We start from the raw sequence: 22,070 nt of genomic DNA on the forward strand, positions 1-22,070 counted from the left end.
CCAGTTCTGATCCAGTCAGACAACGTCACCGCAGTAGCTCATGTAAACCGCCAAGGCGGCACAAGGAGCAGAGTGGCGATGGTGGAAGCCACCAGAATTCTTCACTGGACGGAGAATCATGTAAGCGCAGTGTTCATTCCGGGAGTGGACAACTGGGAAGCAGACTTCCTCAGCAGACACGACCTGCATCCGGGAGAGTGGGGACTTCATCAGGAAGTCTTCGCACAGATTGTAAGTCAGTAGGGACTGCCCCAAATAGACATGATGGCGTCCCGTCTCAACAAAAAGCTACAACGGTATTGCGCCAGGTCAAGAGACCCTCAGGCGGTAGCTGTGGACGCCCTAGTGACACCGTGGGTGTTCCAGTCGGTCTATGCATTTCCTCCTCTTCCTCTCATACCCAAAGTGTTGAGAATAAAAGAAAAAGAGGAGTGAGAATAATCCTCATTGTTCCAGATTGGCCACGAAGGACCTGGTATCCGGATCTGCAGGAAATGCTCACAGAAGATCCGTGGCCTCTTCCTCTAAGACAGGACCTGTTGCAACAGGGGCCCTGTATGTTCCAAGACTTACCGCGGCTGCGTTTGACGGCATGGCGGTTGAACGCCGGATCCTAGCGGAAAAAGGTATTCCGGATGAGGTCATTCTTACGCTAATACAAGCTAGGAAGGACGTGACTTCAAAACATTATCACCGAATATGGCGAAAATATGTTTTCTTGGTGTGAGGCCAGGAATGCTCCTACGGAAGAATTCCATCTAGGCCGTTTTCTTCACTTCCTACAAACTGGAGTGAATTTGGGCCTAAAATTAGGATCTATTAAGGTTCAGATTTCGGCCTTATCCATTTTCTTTCAAAAGAAATTGGCCTCTCTCCCAGAAGTACAGACTTTTGTGAAGGGAGTACTGCATATTCAGCCTCCTTTTGTACCTCCGGTGGCGCCTTGGGACCTTAACGTGATGTTAAGTTTCCTTAAGTCACATTGGTTTGAACCACTTAAAACGGTGGAATTGAAATATCTCACTTGGAAGGTGGTTATGTTGTTAGCCTTGGCTTCGGCTAGGCGAGTTTCGGAATTAGCGGCTTTATCACATAAGCCCCTATCTGGTTTTCCATATGGATAGAGCGGAATTGCGGACTCGTCCTCAATTCCTACCTAAAGTGGTCTCATCCTTTTCATATGAACCAACCTATTGTCGTGCCTGTGGCTACGCGTGACTTGGAGGATTCCGAGTCCCTTGATGTGGTCAGGGCTTTGAAAATTTACGTGGCCAGAACGGCTAGGGTCAGGAAAACAGAAGCACTGTTTGTCCTGTATGCAGCCAACAAGGAAACCAGACTATTGCTCGCTGGATCTGTAATACGATTCAGCAGGCGCATTCTACGGCAGGATTGCCGTTACCAAAATCGGTTAAGGCCCATTCCACTAGGAAGGTGGGCTCTTCTTGGGCGGCTGTCCGAGGGGTCTCGGCACTACAGCTGTGCCGAGCTGCTACTTGGTCGGGGTCAAACACCTTTGCAAAGTTCTATAAGTTTGATACCCTGGCTGAGGAGGACCTCCTGTTTGATCAATCGGTGCTGCAGAGTCATCCGCACTCTCCCGCCCGTTTGGGAGCTTTGGTATAATCTCCATGGTCCTTACGGAGTCCCCAGCATCCTCTAGGACGTTAGAGAAAATAAGATTTTTAAACCTACCGGTAAATCTTTTTTTCTCGTAGTCCGTAGAGGATGCGGGGTGCCCGTCCCAAGTGAGGACTACTTATGCAAAACTTGTATATAGTTATTGCTTACATAAGGGTTATGTCATAGTTTCATCGGTTTTGGACCGATGCTATGTTGTTTTTTCATACTGTTAACTAGATAGTATATCACAAGTTATACAGTGTGATTGGTGTGGCTAGTATGAATCTTGCCCTTGGATTAACAAAAATCCTTTCCTCGTACTGTCCGCCTCCTCTGGGCACAGTTTATCTAACTGAGGTCTGGAGGAGGGGCATAGAGGGAGGAGCCAGTGCACACCCAGATCCAAAGTCTTTCTTAAAGTGCCCATGTCTCCTGCGGAGCCCGTCTATCCCCCATGGTCCTTACGGAGTCCCCAGCATCCTCTACGGACTACGAGAAAAAGATTTACCGGTAGGTTTAAAATCTTATTTTTTTTATTATGTATACATATTTATTAAGCAGAACAGCTTGCAGGAGCAGTATGTGCATATCCTACCCATTTACACTTCATTAGAAATGCATATGGTACAGTACAGTGGAAATATTTTGCAGTTACTGGTACATTTCAGGCTATCTGTACCAACACAAGCATCCCAGTGCCGCCCCTAGGCACGTGCCTAATGGGAAATTTGCCACTATCAGCAAAGGGTATTCTACCCTTCTCAGAGTCTATACTACTACTACTACTACTACTCCTATTAGTGTATGCACTGTGAATATTTATTATAGCAGTGGTTCTCAAACTGGGGTGCCTCAGGGCACGTGCCTTGGACTGGTGGTCCATGACCAATTCAAATTATTGTAATGCCCAACAACTGGGTTGTGCGGTCCAAAGAAATGGCCTATTGAGCCCGTTTCAAGTACCCTAACACCTGCTGCAGGACACACTGCACTGGGGACTATATAGCTAGGGAGCATTGGTTTAGGCTAAGGAGCTGATCCTCCCCACCCGCATGCTGACTGGGACTAACTGTTAAGTCAGCTGAGCTGAGTAGGGAGCCAGGCAAAGTGAACGGCGGTTAGAGGGCTACTGTTGGAGACTCTCTGGACCTCTTGTGGTATAGAGGTGCTTCTGTTGTTAGAAGCCATGCTAATCTCCCCACTGTATTCAAGGCCAGGACCAAGTACAGTACTTGTGAGGTTGAACCCAAAGGTAAGGAGGGCAAGGACCCTTACCGTGACCAGAATCCGTCCCTCCATGACTTTCCCACATAGAATTGCTGCTGAGTCTTCATGGGGCAAGAGACATAATCCAGATGGGGTGGTACCATCCCTAAGGGAACCAAAGTGTATGCCTATCAGCCAGAGATCTAGTAATTTGCTCTGCCTCCCCTTTCCCTGTCTGTGAGTTCACCTTAAATGCAGACTAACTGCTCTTCAACGCCATGGCAGAGGAGGACAAGGCAGGTACTGCAACTGATATCCATTGAGTGCAAATTAACATGGCAGCTCAGGTCCCCTTTAGACAGACCACCGTCAGACTGTGAATTGGTAACAATAAAAAAACAAAAAAAAAAAAAAACAATGGGAACGGGATTAGAGACCACTTCCAGCCCACGATACTTATTGTAGACAGGCAGTTACAATATAAAATTGGACATATTGCTACCGACTAGGCTGTAATCAGATTGTGCTCCCGGCTTTTGCCCCCTCACCGAACCCATACTTGTAGTCAAGGATGCTGGCACGCAACACCCAGTGAGTTGCAGGGCAAGGGAATATCGGAGATGAGGCCTGCTTGAGACACTTTTCCAATTGAGGACAGACAGGAAGTTCTCTGGATTACAAGCGTGTGATAGTCAGACCTTTAACCCTCTATAGCCCCAGTTGAACAATTAAGTGCACCAATGAGTACCGGTCCCACTCTAGAGTAATAAACTGTTGTTAACTCCATTATTATATTTTACCTTTCATTTATTGTTTTCCCTATTTTTATTTATAGTTATAATAAGATATTGGTTTTGAGTTGAGTTAAATTAACAATTGTATCAACAAGCTTTTAACACTTGGCCTTCGTAAGATGGTGGTCCTTAGTGTAAGCAGAGCCATCTGTTAAATACATAATGGAAAGTTGGAGAGCAGAGTTACATTATTTCAGTGAATCCTGACCTATATAGATTATACTGAAGAGTATTCTACTTTAAAAACTGATATAAAATTACAAAACAGTTGTGAAAGTTACTGTAATAAATGTATTAACCTGTTCATAAACTCAGCCTGCTTGCTTCAAATTTCTGGGACAGCAGAAAGAGTAGAGAAGGCTTCTCTAAAACGAGGTAAAATCCCACTAGAATGCGGGAGGTCTTGAACAGGGCATTACATTCTATATGATCAATGTAATGGGCAAAACCAGTGCTGGTGACTGCCAATCATAGAAATATGTGGAAAACAGAAACAAATCTTGTCCCTTACCACACAATGGCACCTAAGTACAATTTTAAATTAATATTTATTTCTAAATCTCTCAAGAAACATTTGACCGAGGGATGTCGTGAAAAAAAATTCTGATACACTAGGGCAATGATGGCTAACCTTGACACTCCAGCTGTTGTTGAACTACACATCCCAGCATGCCCTGCTACAGTTTTGCTATTTGGCCTTGCTAAAACTGATGCAGGGCATGATGGGATGTGTAGTTCAACAACAGCTGGAGTGTCAAGGTTAGCCATCACTGCTCTAGGGCATTATGATTCAAAAGTCTGGGATCCACTGCACTATAGTTATACTAAATCTGCCTCTGCACCCTTCCTACGGAGATGACAACATTGCCTGCTTATTATTGTGACATTCTACAGTACTTGAGACAGGATACGGCCGTCAAGTATATCTGGGATCCTCAGCGTCTTAGTAGATAATCCTCAGGAAAACTGTGCTTTGAGAAATTTAAGTAAATGCCCCACTCCCATACTGTAGCATCTATTAAGGATATTATCCGACGTGTATTATGGGAACACTTCACCACAGGTAGGGTGTGCACTATATAATACAGATGTTCACATTCACACTTACTGGGGGTAGGTGTATGTTTTTATATGTGGTAGATAATTCAAGAGTTTTTTTTTTATTTTTTTTTATTTTTAAAAATTTCCGTAGGTTTGGCCTATCCGGTATGATTACCATTCTGTCATACACTGTTTATGACGATTCTCTTACTCTGTTCCTCCTCCTTAGAGGAGGGTCACTATCTTTTTAATGTTCATTCCAGTGTAAGTAATTATATGGTGGTATGGAACCATTCACATCAATATCATAGTTTCTCTAACGTCCTAGTGGATGCTGGGGACTCCGTAAGGACCATGGTGAATAGACGGGCTCCGCAGGAGACTGGGCACTCTAAAGAAAGATTTAGTACAACCTGGTGTGCACTGGCTCCTCCCTCTATGCCCCTCCTCCAGACCTCAGTTAGAATCTGTGCCCGGCCAGAGCTGGGTGCTTTTAGTGGGCTCTCCTGAGCTTGCTAAGAAGAAAGTATTTTAGTTTTAGGTTTTTTTATTTTCAGAGAGCTTCTGCTGGCAACAGACTCTCTGCTACGTGGGACTGAGGGGAGAGAAGCAAACCTACTAACTGCGGCTAGGTTGCGCTTCTTAGGCTACTGGACACCATTAGCTCCAGAGGGATCGAACACAGGTACCTAACCTTGATCGTCGATTCCCGGAGCCGCGCCGCCGTCCCCCTCGCAGAGCCAGAAGTACAGAAGCAGCAGAAGCATGAAGATATCGAAATTGGCGGCAGAAGACTCCTGTCTTCACTTAAGGTAGCGCACAGCACTGCAGCTGTGCGCCATTGCTCCCGCAGCACACCCGCACACTCCGGTCACTGTAGGGTGCAGGGCGCGGGGGTGCCCTGGGCAGCAATTAAGGTACCTTTTGGCAAAATAACACATATATCCAGTCAGGGGGCGGGGCCTTCTTCCTCAGCACACCAGCGCCATTTTCTCTTCACAGCTCCGCTGGAAAGACGCTCCCCAGGCTCTCCCCTGCAGTATCCAGGTGCAAAAAGGGTAAAAAGAGAGGGGGGCCACATAAATTTAGGCGCAAATCGATCACAAACAGCAGCTACTGGGTAATCACTAAGGTACAGTGTAATTCCTGGGTTATATAGCGCTGGGGTGTGTGCTGGCATACTCTCTCTCTGTCTCCCCAAAAGCCTTTGTGGGGTCCTGTCCTCAGTCAGAGCATTTCCTGTGTGTGTGCGGTGTGTCGGTACGTCAGTGTCGACATGTTTGATGAGGAAGGATATGTGGAGGCAGAACAAGTGCATGTGAATGAGGTGACGGTGCCGACACCTGATTGGATGGATATGTGGAAGGTGTTAAATGATAATGTAAGCTCCTTACATAACAGGTTGGATAAAGCTGTAGCCTTGGGACAGTCAGAGTCTCAACCCATGCCTGATCCTACAATGCAGAGGCCGTCGGGGTCTCACAAGCGCCCACTATCCCAGATGGTTGACACAGATGCCGACACGGCGTCTGACTCCAGTGTCGATGACGATGATGCAAAGTTGCAGCCTAAAATGACTAAAGCCATCTGCTACATGATTATAGCAATGAAGGATATATTGCACATATCAGAGGAAAACCCTGTCACCTGACAAGAGGGTTTATATGTATGGGGAGAAAAAGCAAGAAGTGACTTTTCCCCCTTCACAAAAAAGCGTGGGATTCCCCTGATAGGAAAGTAGTAATTTCCAAGAGATTACTGATGGCGTATCCTTTCCCGCCAACAGACAGGTTACGCTGGGAATCCTCCCCGAGGGTAGACAAGGCGTTGACACGCTTATCTAAGAGGGTGGCCCTGCCGTCTCAGGATACGGCCGCCCTAAAGGATCCTGCGGATAGAAAGCAGGAAGCTATCCTGAAGTCTGTTTATACACATTCTGGTACTCTACTGAGGCCAGCAATTGCTTCGGCCTGGATGTGTAGTGCTGTAGCAGGTTGCACTGATAATCTCTTGGAGGAGATAGATACCCTGGATAGGGACACTGTTCTACTGACCCTGGGACATATCAAGGACGCTGTCCTATATATGCGCGATGCCCAGAGGGACATTTGCCTGCTGTGTTCTAGAATAAACGCAATGTCCATTTCTGCCAGAAGGGTCTTATGGACTCGGCAATGGACAGGGGATGCCGACTCTAAAAAACACATGGAGGTTTTGCCTTATAAGGGTGAGGAATTATTTGGGGACGGTCTCTCGGACCTAGTTTCCACTGCTACAGCAGGGAAGTCAAATTTCTTGCCTTATGTTCCCTCACAGCCGAAGAAAGCACCGTATTACCAAATGCAGTCCTTTCGTTCGCAAAAGAGCAAGAAAGTCAGAGGGGCATCTTTTCTTGCCAGAGGCAGGGGTAGAGGAAAAAAGCTGCACCATGCAGCTAGTTCCCAGGAACAAAAGTCCTCCCCGGCTTCCACTAAATCCACCGCATGACGCTGGGGCTCCACAGGCGGAGCCAGGAGCGGTGGGGGCGCGTCTCCAAAATTTCAGCCACCAGTGGGTTCGCTCACAGGTGGATCCTTGGGCTATACAAATTGTGTCTCAGGAGTTCGAAGTGACGCCCCCTCACCGTTACCTAAAATCGGCCTTGCCAGCTTCCCCCATGGAAAGGGAGGTAGTGCTGGCGGCAATTCACAAGCTATACCTCCAGCAGGTGGTAGTAAAGGTTCCCCTCCTTCAACAGGGAAGGGGTTACTATTCCACTATGTTTGTGGTACCGAAACCGGATGGTTCGGTCAGGCCCATCTTGAATTTAAAATCCCTGAATATTTATCTGAGGAAATTCAAGTTCAAAATGGAATCTCTCAGAGCGGTCATTGCAAGTCTGGAAGAGGGGGATTTCATGGTGTCTCTGGACATCAAGGATGCTTACTTGCATGTCCCCATTTATCCGCCTCATCAAGAGTACCTCAGGTTTGTGGTACAGGACTGTCATTACCAATTCCAGACGCTGCCGTTTGGCCTGTCCACGGCACCGAGAATATTTACCAAGGTGATGGCGGAGATGATGGTGCTCCTTCGGAAGCAAGGAGTTACAATTATCCCATACTTGGAAGATCTCCTCATAAAGGCGAGGTCCAGGGAGCAATTACTGATCAGCGTAGCACACTCTCAGGAAGTGTTGCGGCAGCACGGCTGGATTCTGAATATTCCAAAGTCGCAGCTAATCCCTACGAAGCGTCTGCCCTTCCTGGGCATGATTCTGGATACAGGCCAGAAGAAGGTATTTCTCCCGGAGGAGAAGGCTCAGGAGCTTGTGACTCTGGTCAGGGACCTCCTGAAACCAAAACAGGTGTCGGTGCATCACTGCACGCGAGTCCTGGGAAAGATGGTGGCGTCATACGAAGCCATTCCCTTCGGCAGGTTCCATGCCAGGATTTTTCAGAGGGATCTGTTGGACAAGTGGTCCGGATCGCATCTTCAGATGCATCGGCTGATCACCCTATCCCCCAGGGCCAGGGTGTCTCTTCTGTGGTGGCTGCAGAGGGCTCACTTCCTCGAGGGCCGCAGGTTCGGCATACAGGACTGGGTCCTGGTGACCACGGATGCAAGCCTCCGAGGTTGGGGGGCAGTCACTCAGGGAAGAAACTTCCAAGGGCTGTGGTCAAGTCAGGAGACTTGTCTGCACATAAATATCCTAGAACTAAGGGCCATATACAACGCCCTAAGCCAAGCGGAGCCTCTGCTTCGAGACCAACCAGTGCTGATTCAGTCAGACAACATCACTGCAGTGGCCCATGTCAACCGACAGGGCGGCACAAGAAGCAGGGTGGCGATGGCAGAAGCCACCAGGATTCTTCGTTGGGCGGAGAATCATGTGCAGGCACTGTCAGCAGTGTTCATTCCGGGGTCGACAACTGGGAAGCAGACTTCCTCAGCAGACACGACCTCCACCCGGGAGAGTGGGGACTTCATCAAGAAGTCTTCACGCTGATTGCAAATCGATGGGAACTCCCACAGGTGGACATGATGGCGTCACACCTCAACAAAAAGCTAAACAGGTATTGCGCCAGGTCAAGGGACCCTCAGGCGATAGCTGTGGACGCACTAGTAACACCATGGGTGTTCCAGTCGGTCTATGTGTTTCCTCCTCTTCCTCTCTTACCCAAGGTGCTGAGAATTGTAAGAAAAAGAGGGAGAACAATATTCATTGCTCCGGATTGGCCAAGAAGGACTTGGTACCCGGAACTGCAAGAAATGCTCAAAGAGGACCCATGGCCTCTGCCTCTCAGACAGGACCTGTTACAACAAGGGCCCTGTCTGTTCCAAGACTTACCGCATTTGACGGCATGGCGGTTGAACGCCGGATCCTAGCGGAAAAAGGCATTCCGGATGAAGTTATTCCTACGCTGATAAAGGCTAGGAAAGACGTGACAGCGAAACTTTATCACCGTATATGGCGAAAATATGTTGCTTGGTGTGAGTCCAGGAAGGCCCCTACAGAGGAATTCCAGCTGGGTCGATTCCTGCACTTCCTACAGTCAGGAGTGACTATGGTCTTGGGGTTCCTGAAATCCCACTGGTTTGAGCCACTTAAGACCGTGGAGCTAAAGTATCTCACATGGAAAGTGGTCATGCTGTTGGCCTTAGCGTCGGCTAGGCGTGTGTCAGAATTGGCGGCTTTGTCCTGTAAAAGCCCCTATCTGGTTATTCATATGGACAGGGCAGAATTGCGGACTCGTCCGCAATTTCTACCAAAGGTTGTGTCTTCGTTTCATTTGAACCAACCTATTGTGGTGCCTGCGGCTACTCGTGACTTGGAGGATTCCAAGTTGCTGGACGTGGTCCGGGCTTTGAAGACTTATGTTAACAGAACGGCTGGAGTCAGGAAGACTGACTCGCTGTTTATCCTGTATGCATCCAACAAGCTGGGTGCTCCTGCTTCAAAGCAAACGATTGCGCGCTGGATCTGTAACACGATTCAGCAGGCTCATTCTGCGGCAGGATTGCCGCATCCAAAATCGGTGAAAGCCCACTCCACAAGGAAGGTGGGCTCTTCTTGGGCGGCTGCCCGAGGGGTCTCGGCATTACAGCTTTGCCGAGCTGCTACTTGGTCGGGTTCAAACACTTTTGCAAAATTCTACAAGTTTGATACCCTGGCTGAGGAGGACCTTTTGTTTGCCCATTCGGTGCTGCAGAGTCATCCGCACTCTCCCGCCCGTTTGGAGGCTTTGGTATAATCCCCATGGTCCTTACGGAGTCCCCAGCATCCACTAGGACGTTAGAGAAAATAAGATTTTACTCACCGGTAAATCTTTTTCTCGTAGTCCGTAGTGGATGCTGGGCGCCCGTCCACAGTGCGGACTTTCTGCAATACGTGTATATAGTTATTGCTTAATAAAGGGTTATGTTATATTGGCATCCTTTGGTTGATGCTATGTTGTTTGTTCATACTGTTAACTGGGTAAGGTTATCACAAGTTATACGGTGTGATTGGTGTGGCTGGTATGAGTCTTACCCTGGATTCCAAAATCCTTTCCTTGTAATGTCAGCTCTTCCGGACACAGTTTCCTTAACTGAGGTCTGGAGGAGGGGCATAGAGGGAGGAGCCAGTGCACACCAGGTAGTACTAAATCTTTCTTTAGAGTGCCCAGTCTCCTGCGGAGCCCGTCTATTCACCATGGTCCTTACGGAGTCCCCAGCATCCACTACGGACTACGAGAAAAAGATTTACCGGTGAGTAAAATCTTATTTTTTACATATGCACTTTCATAGAGAAGTGGTATACAGGCCCTTAGCATTGGCTGTACACTGTATTGGTGTTATCTACATATATTCAGACTCTCTATACACTAGTGGTAGTTTTGGTCACAGAGCTGTATCCCTGGGTTTTTGTTCTGTGATCCAGTTAGGTTTAGAATGAGAGTTCCTTTGCTCCTCTCTAGTACGTAGATGACTTTATTCTAGCTAGCTCTGTGGGCAATTGTTGTTCAGGGAATCATAGAGGGTGGTCTATTCTATAACCATACATCTCTCCGCCGACACCTCTGTTACAATGCGCTAACACTATTGGCAGTTTTGTCTACACAGGACACTTTCTACTACGGTAGTTCAAGGCCAGTGATCAGCATGTAACGAGTTGGGTCTTGAACAACTGCCCCAAAACAGGTCCGTTCCTCAGCAAGGGGTCCATGGACGTTTAGGGTTTCCTCAATTCTTATGTGGTCACTCTTCCACAATGTGTCTTATTTTCCTGAAGGGAAGTGGACAGAACTGGACTGGTAATTTGCTTAGTGGCCGTCACCGTGTACATATACTGTAGCTATGGTTTGTCTTTACTTTAGTCTCACCATAGAAGCTGATTATGGTAACAGCGGCATTGGATGGTCAGTTCCCTTGTTTTTTCTCTGCTCTCCAGTATAATGTAAAGAAATTGGATTACTAGGACTCTGCACCTGAGTGAGAAATGACACACCAAGGGTAGAAGAGAGACAAAAAAACAAAGCCTTAACAAACAACGAAGGGGCTCTTCTGTGTTCCCTCTGTTGTCTCGCTGCTATGTAACAGGGATTTTGATCTGCAGATCGTGGTTTCTACGACTACCTGCTACTTTTGGCATGTCATTTTGTAACTTGCCATTGTTGGAGGTTGGTCTTCCAGGAATCTTTCTCTTCTCTTGCCTCACTGGTAGGGCAGGTGTCCAAGACAGGGTTTACTGGTGTATGGGAGAGGGTTGCAGTCCCCTCACCTACTTGTTACCGCCTTATTTCTCCTATCAGAGGGTTGTGAACCTCTGCATGGCTTTTTACGTATAGCCCTATGTTCTAGCTTGGATTTCCTTCTAGAACGCTTTTTAAAAAAAACTTTTGTTAGTGTTATAGTGGGTGTTTTTCGCTTGGTCCACTTTGGTATGCCACAGTCGCTCAGGGTTTTCCATTACCTCTGCAAATGCGGGTTTTGAGTCAGAGTGAGAACTTCATGTGCGAAGGTTCATACAGACAGCAGAATTCTGTCCTTTATACAGCAGAATCTCCTATGCAGCCGATTTTCCTAGGTGTCCGGTTGTCCCTGATTTTCCAACATATCCCTTAAACTATAGCATTACTTTTTCAAGCTCTGGTTTGATACCTGTGCGTGGTAATTGATCTTTTGGTATCTTCTTGCAGTCAGCCTGTGGTTGTTACCATAACAACTGGAGCGTTTTCGTTCTAGGATGCCTGTTGAGGCCATGTTTCCTGCAGCACAGTGTTCCCCAGTGGCTTTTTCTTCCTTCTTATTCAGGTCAGTCCAGGAGGGGGTAATATGCTGGTCTTCGACTAGGTTTGTTCACACACTTGGTACCAGCCCATCTCTTGTTGGTCCTTTGGCCAAGATTGGGTGTAGTATCTGTTCTAAACAGTGTTACTAGCTGATACGCCCCCTCTCTGGGGCCTATTTATTAAAGGGAATTTTAGAATAGGGAGATGGAGGAAAAGCTTTCTCTTTCCACTCCACACCTGGTATTGCAGTACTTCCAGGACCGGCACACAATGCTTATTTGTGTTGGGCTGCCTAGTTTTGGTGGATCTCCACGATGATCCTGATAGACAGGTCTTTTGTGAGAGGTAGGTGTTGGGGTTTGGTGCTCTCTCCTGTCGCTATCCCTTCCTCGAGGGTCGGGCTGAGATTTACATGCTTATGGCAGTTGGCCAATACTGGCTCATGCCTTCCACTCTTCTCAACCGTTGTGTTTTTGATTTGTCGGCTGACTACTGTATCTCTGGACATGGTTGTCCCTCTTCACTTGTCTGCTTCCTTGGTTGTGCTTTCACATTCCCCCAGATGAAGCTGGTCATCTCATCAGTGGTCCCACTTCGGGTGGCTCTTCGCTAGTCTGTTCTCCCATGTCTGACCTGCTCGTTTTGGGCATTCCAGGGGGCCCTGGTGGGCTGCCAAATGGAATGCTTCCACTTCTTTTTGGTCCACGTACTTAATTAGTCTTATCTTGGGCTTACAGTTGGTCAGGGTTTTCCATTACCTTCTTGATTTAATTCAGGTCCGAGGTTCAACTTGCCCTGTTCTCAGGGGTGTTTGATACTTCCCTGTCTGTTGGTCAGGGTCTAGCGTATATTTCCTTGATGACCACTGACTCCATCCTTGCGACCGCTGTTTAGTTTGGTAGTAGGGTTTTGCAATATTTCTCAGTGTCTTCCCATCCGCAAGGTCAACTTTGGGACGTCTCCATTGTCTATATGCTCAGGTTTCCCCTAGTGGATGAAGGAGAAAATAGGATTTTAGTACTTACTGATAAATCCCTTTCTCCGTTCCATAGGGGACACTGGACGCCCTCCTGGCGCTGTTCCTTACAGCCGTATTCCCTAGTCACTGCAGTTGGTTGTCTGCTACATCTTGGTCATTGCAACTTTTATCATTGTTCAGTCTTTGGACTTTTTGCTTAGTCTTCCCCTTTCCCCTCTTGACTCGGTTTATCTAAACTGGGCTTGGAGGGATATAAAGGGGGGAGGAGCCAGCTACTCTTCCTGAACAAATTTAAGTGCCAGGCTCCAATTATCCACTCGTCTATACCCCAGTGTCCCCTATGGAATCGGAGAAAGGGTTTTATCGGTAAGTGGCCAAATCCTATTTGCTTTTAAAACCTACCACCGCTTTATACATTGACTCAAAAGTAACAAATTACACTGTTCTGTTCAAGAACTGACTTGTATATTGGTGAAACTTCATTTATTTTGTGCATTCTTCTGTGATTAACACCTCATAACTACCATAAACACTACTTTTGGCTAAGTCTGAGCCCCATGGCTATATAATCAGAAATCCACTAGACTATTCAGTATCCCTGTGATTGTTCCCCAAAAGTTACCTCCGGCTCTCGTTCAAATTTTCTCCATACTAGTGTTCATTCTATCGCCCTGTAAATAATCAGTGAGGAGGGAAGGCCAAATGTTATCCTCTATATCAGGCCTGGCCAACCTGTGGCTCTCCAGATGTTGTGAAACTACACATCCCAGCATGCCCTGCCAGAGTTTTAGCATTCCCTAATAGAAAAACTGTGGCAAAGCATGACGGGACTTGTAGTTTTACAACAGCTGGAGAGCCACAGGTTGGCCAGGCCTGCTCTATATACTCCCTCCATCTAGCACAGTGATGGGGAACCTTTGGCACTCCAGCTGTTGTTGAACTACACATCCCCGCATGCCCTGCTACAGTTTTAGCATGCCCAAATAGCAAAACTGTAGCGGGGCATTCTGGGATGTGTAGTTCAACAGCTGCAGTGCCAAAGGTTCCCCATCACTGATCTAGCATCACAGAGACCTCCTGAAGCTTTTTATATCCACATTTTAATGCTGTCATCCGTTTTCATCCCTTCAAACCACTTTTCTCTTTATGAATTTGCTGTGTTAAATCTTGCATATTTAAATTTGCTGCTGCGTGTTTTATATGTTGTAATCCCTTTGTCTTTTTTCCTTTTTTTTAATATTACATTATGTGTTGTGGTGTAACTTAATTTCTAATAGGTTGTTAGGAGAAGATCTGCATTAATTGATCAGTATGAGAGTATGCGGAGAGATCAAGAGCCCATGTCTAGTCCGCAATCTCAAGATGAGCAATATTGTTCCAGGAGGCAAGCACGAAAAATGATTCAGTGGATCAGGCAAAACAGGTGCTTAGTATGAAATAACATTTTATTTTCTCCTTAATTTCTCTTCTGTGTTATCTTCACAGTCGCACATCCACTTACTCTCTTACGTCCTAGGGGATTCTGGGAATCCAGTTAGTACCATGGGGTATAGACGGGTCCACTTGGAGCCATGGGCACTATAGAAGTTTGATTGCGTGTGCTGGCTTCTCCCTCTATGCCCCCCCCTACCAGACTCTGTTTAGAAAATGTGCCCGGAGGAGCCGGTCACGTCGCTGGAAGCTCCTGAAGAGTTTTCTGCACTTATTTTTAAAGTTTGTTATTTTCAGGCAGGACTGGATGGCACCAGCCTGCCTGCTTCGTGGGACTTAGGGGGGAGAACGACCCAACCCCACTAAGGGTTAATGGTCCCATTCCCTGCTGACAGGACGCTAGCTCCTGAGGGAACTATTCGCAAGCCCCACCACGTGCGAGCGTACATTCCCGCAGCACGCCGCCACCCTTAACAGAGCCAGAACAATGAAGAGTGGTGAGTACTAAGCCGGCGTCCCGGTTAGCGGGTCGCCGGCCATTATGGCGGCATGAGAGTACGGAGACGCACGGCTTCTACATGGGGCGGAATTAAATTTCTGACTTACAAATGTAGCCACCTTTATCTTGACTGGCTGAGGCGTTTGTCCCGATCGAGCATACGCAGCGTACCGGGGCGTAGGGAGGCACGCCTAGTCACAGAGAGGCGTACCTAATCGCATGGAGGCAGACAGAGCGTTTACCGTTACCTTTACGTGTAATACCTGCGATTATCCACCAGATGTCGCTTTTTACAATCACCACTGCGCATGCGTGTGGTCTCCCGTAAAATACAATACTGAAATATATAATAAGGACTACTTTACTAAGGCGTCTCCTTACGCTGCATACAGTAAATACTCATTACGCTGCATTATTTAATACTGTAAATACTCATTACGCTGCATTATTTAGTACAGTATATACGGTACAGACGCAAATAGTACAGCATACAGTATATGATCCATCTACAGTACTTTATGAATATGTGAGCGTCCAAATCCCGCAGACAAAACAACATAAAACCAGTAGTGTACACTGTCGCAAATGGACGTGTTAGAAGTTCACTATTGCCTCTTGAGATTAGGAATTTTGTACAGTATGTTAGCGTCCTAATCCCGTAGCCATTACAGCATAATCAAAACCAATGGATTTATTCATCTGTCTGCGGCGAAGTGGTGAAGTGTTCCGCTTCCTATAGTCATAGTTGCGGGTTCGATTCCTAAAGTACGAATGCATGTTAGTTTTTTTACAGACACTTTATTATTTTTTTTATTCACATAAACCAGGGCAAAGCTGCAGGAGCAGTTCTACTGTTAAGGTTCTATGCACCATACGGTACACATACAATTCTGTAGCAGGGCAGACTCAATTGAAATGGCTACCGCCTGTGACTCCTTGCCCCATGGAGGCCCTCGGCTATGGAGCAAGTAACAGCACAGATTTTTTAGGTCACGGGGCAATGCTGAAGGAGCGTCAGAATCCCCTAGCTAAAATACACAGGGTCGATAGGGATAAGCGAGGTCTATGCACCTAACGATATCCCAGACCCCATCGCATCACAAAGTGACAAAATGTCCAAGGCACATGAACATCTGCCTTGTGTCAGCACTCTGCTATGGAGCGAGTGACGGCATAGGTTTTGCAGGCAATGGGGCAGTTCTGAAGGAGCGTTGGAATCCCCTAGCTAAAATACACAGGGGCGATAGGATTAAGCGAGGTCTATGCACATAATGCTACAAGGCGGGGGTTTATGTGCCTCGGACATTTTGTCATTTTGTGATGCAATGGGGTCTGGTGTATCGTTATGTGCATAGACCTCACTTATCCCTATCGACCCTGTGTATTTTAGCTAGGGGATTCTGACGCTCCTTCAGCATTGGCCCGTTCTTTGAACACGGTATTTTCCTCTGCCTCGCCCTACCCCCATCCCACTTTCCCCTTCCCCCCTGGGAGCCTGTACAGTTCATGCAGTAGACAGGTAGGGAGTTCCGATCAGGTTACAAGACCAGATTTATGTGAAACCTGTGTGCACCCTTCCATTGAATGTATAACAAAGAAAAAAAATTATAATAAAGTGAATGTCACGGGAACTCGGACGCTCATACTGTACATGTATTTCAAAAGCACGTTGTTTATGCATTGTACATACTTCCTTTCACACAATTAGTTGCGTCTCCATACACAATCTTGCGTCTGCATACACAAGTGTTTTAACGTGTTTGTTTGTGTCTTTATATACTATTTATTTATATTGAGAACTCTCACAGTCTGACCATTGGTCACCATCTATTAACATTACAGTCGTCACTGACCATTTGCCAGAGCTGTAGATCAATCCGCCGCTATACGATCGAAAGTACTGGATTAGTGGAGCATTAGCCACCCAGTGGTGGTGATGTGTAATGCATGCTGAGTATCTAGAATCTCCTCAACGCGCCTGCCTGTGTTTAAACTCGGCAAGCTAAGCTATCGCCTTAGCGTGACTAAACGTCCGTCTAGGCGGAGAATCGGTCAAGATAAAGGTGGCTACATCTGTAGTACACTGTAGTGTACACAGTACCCAGACTGGCAATACAGCCATAAAAGGGGAATGTCTCCATTTTATGCACTTAGACCCTATGCCAGTATAAAGAAGAGCGTGAAAACCGTGCCCCATTGAAGGGACGGGGCTTCACTATGAGCGGATCCAGCAGCTCACAAGCGCCAGTTTCCCTACTGCAGCTGACAGACGTTGACTGACAGGGACGCGCAGCCTCCAGTTTACCTCCGCAATACCAGGGGTCATAGCAGGGGGGATCGATTTACTAGTGTACTAAGGGGGTAATTCAGAGTTGATCGCAGCAGCAAATTTGTTAGCAGTTTGGCAAAACCATGTGCACTGCAAGTGTGGCAGATATAACATTTGCAGAGTGGGTTATTTTGTTTCTGTGCAGGGTAAATACTAGCTGCTTTATTTTATGCTGCGATTTAGATCTCGGTTTGAACACGCCCCACCCAAATCTAACTCTTTCGGCACATGTTATATCTACACCCCATGCAGTGCACATGGTTTTGTCCAACTGCAAACATATTTGCTGCTGCGATCAACTCTGAATTAGGCCCGAAGTCCCTAATCTAGGTACTTCATCTGCGACTCGGCTAAGCTTGGCACTAGTGATAAGGGCGCCTTGTGCTGGTACCATACTCTCTCGGGAAGGGCTCTTTGTGGGTTCATTGTGCACTTTTCCTGTGTGTGTGTGTGTGCTGTCACTGCTGCAGTATGTTTGGCAAAGAGTGTATTTCATGTAAGGCACAGTGTTCCTCTTCTCCGTGGGATTCACTAGTATGTACTCAGTGTAGTATCCCTTCCCAGGCTAGTGGGGCAGAACCAGCATGGCTGGACTTCATTAGGGGAATGGTTTCCACCATTTCTGCTAAATTATCTCGTAATTGGAAGGAGACTCCATACTTAACTCAGTCTATGGCTGAGTTTATGCAAAAGGACTCAGTACCCAGACCAGCGTCTCAGTCCTCTACCATTTGTCCACAAAAACGTACTTTGGCCCATATCCTGCATTCTGACTGATATTGAAGGCTCAGAAATGGAGGCAGGTGAGGTGGACATAGAGGTAGGGGAGGGTACTCTGTCTAAATATCCCTGATAAGGTGACAGAGGACAGTGAGGAATCTTACTTTAATATAAAGAAAAAATCCTCAGCCACTTTTCCTGTGTCAAAGGAACTAAATACCCTGTTTGAGGAACCGTGGGTTAATCCTGATAAGAAATTTCAAATTCCTAGGCGGTGGTTATCTTTTCCTTTTTTCCTTCTGAGGATAGGAAAAAATGGGAAAATCCACTGATAGTGGATGCGTCAGTCTCCAGGCTCTCATGTAAAATTGTATTGCCTGTCCCTGGTGCAGCCTCCCTAAAAGATGCGGCTGATAGCAAGATTGAGACTACACTTAAATCTTTGTATACAGCTGCTGGGGTGGCCCAGAGACCCACTATAGCATGTGGGTGGATTACATGAGCCATTGCTAAATGGTCGGGTAATTTAATTGAGGGGTTAGACACCTTACCTCAAGAGGAAATAGTTTTACTCCTGCAACATATACAGGTCTCTGCAAACTTTATGGTGGAAGCCATAAAAGAAATAGGCTTGCTTAATGCGCGCGCTACATCTATGGCAGTGTCTGCATGCAGGGGATTATGGCTACGTCAGTGGACTGCTGACGCAGGCTCCAGGAAAGGCGTGATAGGCCTGCCTTTCACAGGTGAGGCCTTATTTGGAGATGAACTCAGCAAATGGCTCTCCTGAGCTACTACGGGTAAGTCCACATACCTACTTTCTGCAACTCCGCCAGCTAGGAAGGCCTACTCAGGACCCAATTTATAATCATTTCGGACTGCCAGGTTTAGGGGCAAGGCCAGAGGTTTTTCTACCACCGCCAGAGGTGCTAAAGGTAAACCACGCAAACCAGCGACTGCTGGTTTGCAGGAACAGGGCCCAGGCTCTGCTTCCACAAAACCTTCTGCATGACTGTGGACCGTGATGCCTGGAAGACAGGCAGGTGGGAGCCCGGCAAAAATTCTTCAGTCACATCTGGACAGGATCGTGCCAGGATCCCTGGATCATAGACCTTATATTCCAGGGCTACAGACTGGAGTTCCAAATCAGGCTTACCAGTTTCACAAGAGGCAAGTATAACCTTACAGGACGCCATTCAAAAACTGTTACAGACCCAGGTCATTGTTCCAGTTCCACTTCATTTACAAAACAAAGGTTACTATTCCAGATTGTTTGTAGTACCGAAACTGGATGGTTCGGTAAGACCAATTCTGAACCTCAAGTAATTGAACCCGTACTTATGAGTGTTCAAGATGGAGTCTCTGAGAGCGCTGATCTCGTGTCTGGAAGAGGTTGAATTCCTGGTGTCTCTGGATATCAAGGATGCGTACCTTCACATTCCGATCTGGCCGCTTCATCAGGCTTATCTACGGTTTGCACTGCAGGACTGTCACTACCAGTTTGAGGCCCTGTCATTTTGTCTCTCCACGGCACCGAGGGTGTTCACCAAAGTGATGGCAGAGATGATGATACTACTCCGCAAACAAGGAGTGCACATAATTCCATACTCTGATGATCTTCTGATAAAGGCACCGTCCAGGGAGCAGTTGTTGGAGGACATTGGTCTCTCAACCAGACTACTCCTGGATCATGGGTGGATGCTGAACCTACCAAAATCTTACTTAGAACCAACGCAGCGATGTAATTTCCTGGGAATGGTACTGGACACAGAATCCCAGAAAATATTCCTTCTCTTGGAAAAGGCAATGGTAATCCAGTCGGTGGTTCGGGCAGTCCTTGAAGCTGACCCAGATCCCAGTACATCTCTGCAAATGCCTTCTGGGGAAAATGGTGGCTTCTTAAAAATCCATTCAGTATGGAAGGTTTCATGCGAGGCCCTTCCAGCTGGATCTATTGTACAAATGGTCCGGTTCGCATCTGCACATGCACCAGAGGATTCATCTGTCAACAAAAGCCAGGATCTCCCGCCTGTGGTGGCTACAAACTTCTCACCTAGTCGAGGGTCTGAGGTTCGGGATTCAGAATTGGATTCTGCTAACCACAGATGCAAGTCTCAGAGGTTGGGGCGCAGTCACCTAGGGAGTACAGTCTTCCTTCCAATAAACATCCTGGAACTCAGGGCTATCTACAACGCCCTTCTGCAGGCCTCATCTCTTCTTCAGAATCCGGTCATTCAGGTCCAGTCAGACAATATGACAGCGGTAACGTGCATAAACCGACAGGGCAGAACGAAAAGCAGAGCCGCAATGTCAGAGGTGTCAAGAATTCTCCTCTGGGCGGAAAAACACGCCGTGGCCTTGTCGGTTATCTTCATTCCGGGAGTAGACAACTGGGAAGCAGACTTCCTCAGCAGACACGACCTCCACCCGGAGGTGTTCCGGTGGTTAACACGTCGGTGGGGGTATCCACAAATTGATATGATGGCCTCTTGACTCAACAAGAAGCTGAAGATGTATTTTTCCCGGTCGAGGGACCCACAGGCAGTAGCAGTAGACACCCTGAGAACTCCGTGGTTCTACCAGTTGGTGTACTGGTTTCCTCCCATTCCTCTAATCCCCAAGAATTCTAAAAAGAATAAGAAGGGAAAAGGGTCAAGCAATCCTCATTGCTCCAGACTGGCCACGAAGGGCCTGGTATGCGGATCTTCTCAAGAACTATGGCCTTTGCCTCTTCGAGAGGATCTTGTGCAACAGGGCCCGTTTGTCTATCAAGACATACCACGGCTACGTTTAACGGCATGGAAGTTGAATGGCTGATTGTAGCCAGGAGAGGGATTCCTGACAAGGTCATCCCGACTAAGATCCAAGCCAGAAAGGGGGTAACGTCTAAACATTATCATTGTATCTGGAAGAAATATGGGTCTATTTCAGAGTTGATCGGCGCAGCAAATTTGTTAGCAGTTGGGCAAAATCATGTGCACTGCAGGGGGTGCAGATATAACATGTGCAGAGAGAGTTAGATTTGGGTGGGGTGTGTTCAAACTGAAATCTGAATTGCAGTGTAAAAATAAAGCAGCCAGTATTTACCCTACACAGAAACAAAGTAACCCACCCAAATCTAACTCTCTCTGCAACTGTGTTATATGCCATACCTGCAGTGCACATGGTTTTGCCCAACTGCTAACAAATTTGCTGCTACAATCAACTCCGAATTACCCCCTATAGCTCTTGGTGTGAGAACAGACCATATTCTACCCTGGAATTTCGAATGGTTGTGGGCCTATGCCTAGGCTCCATTAAAGGTCCGATTTCGGCCTTGTCTTTGTTTCTTTCAGGAACAATTGGCTTCTCTCCCTGAGGTCCAGACGTTCTTGAAAGGTGTTCTGCACTTACAACCTCCCTTTGTGCCTCCTACGGCACCTTGTGATCTCAATTTGGTACTGCAGTTTCTTCAATCGGACTGGTTTGAGCCATTACAGGAGGTAGACGTAAAGTACCTTACGTGGAAGAACATCACACTGTTGGCCTTGGCTTCAGCAAGATGTGTGTCTGAGCTGGGGGCGTTGTCTTACAAGAGCCCTTACTTAATTTTCCATGAGGAGAGAGCTGAACTCAGGACTCGTCAGCAATTTCTTCCTAAGGTGGTGTCCGCGTTTCACATAAACCAACCTATTGTGGTTGTTACGGATGCCCCTGCTACTTCAAAGCCCTTACAACAGCCAAAGACACTCTGAAGGTCTATGTGAAAAGAATAGCTCATCATAGGAAATCGGACTCGCTGTTCGTTCTTTATGATCCCAATAAGATTGGGTGTCCTGCTTCGAAGCAGTCAATTGCACGCTGGATCATGCTCCCTATCCAGCATTTTTATTCCACGGCAGGTTTGCCGATTCCAAAATCTGTACCGGCTACTCTACTAGGTCGGTGGGTTCCTCTTGGGCGGCTGCCCGGGGTGTCTTGGCTTTACATCTCTGCCGAGCAGCTACTTGGTCGTGTTTGAACACGTTTGCTAAGTTTTACAAGTTCGATACTTTTGCCTCTAAGGACCTTCAGTTTGGTAAATCAGTTCTGCAGGTACTTCCCCATCGTATTAACTGGATTCCCAATATTCCCTAGGACGTAAGAGAAAATAGGATTTTAATTACCTATCGGTAAATCCTTTTTCTCGGTCCGTAGGGGATACTGGGCGCCCGCC

General features: G+C 47.1%; 1 protein-coding gene and 1 non-coding gene across 4 annotated transcripts in view; both read left to right on the forward strand.

Moving 5' to 3' along the window:
- MOV10 (Mov10 RNA helicase) overlaps positions 1 to 22,070 on the forward strand; it is a 439,448-nt gene that overhangs the window by 151,562 nt on the left and 265,816 nt on the right. For 2 of the 3 annotated variants that reach the window (XM_063955381.1, XM_063955382.1), the window contains exon 3: positions 14,174 to 14,319. In XM_063955381.1, coding sequence (XP_063811451.1) covers positions 14,174 to 14,319 — 146 coding nt within the window. Of the gene's footprint in view, positions 1 to 2,734; positions 2,876 to 14,173; positions 14,320 to 22,070 lie in introns of those variants that run through there. The other variant, XM_063955383.1, reaches the window with a different exon arrangement.
- LOC135052861 (U2 spliceosomal RNA) lies at positions 12,006 to 12,189 on the forward strand. Its single transcript, XR_010242316.1, has one exon. It is a non-coding gene; the product is annotated as a U2 spliceosomal RNA (small nuclear RNA).

This window comes from Pseudophryne corroboree, chromosome 2 (genome assembly GCF_028390025.1).
Source record: "Pseudophryne corroboree isolate aPseCor3 chromosome 2, aPseCor3.hap2, whole genome shotgun sequence".
Lineage (NCBI taxonomy): Eukaryota > Metazoa > Chordata > Amphibia > Anura > Myobatrachidae > Pseudophryne > Pseudophryne corroboree.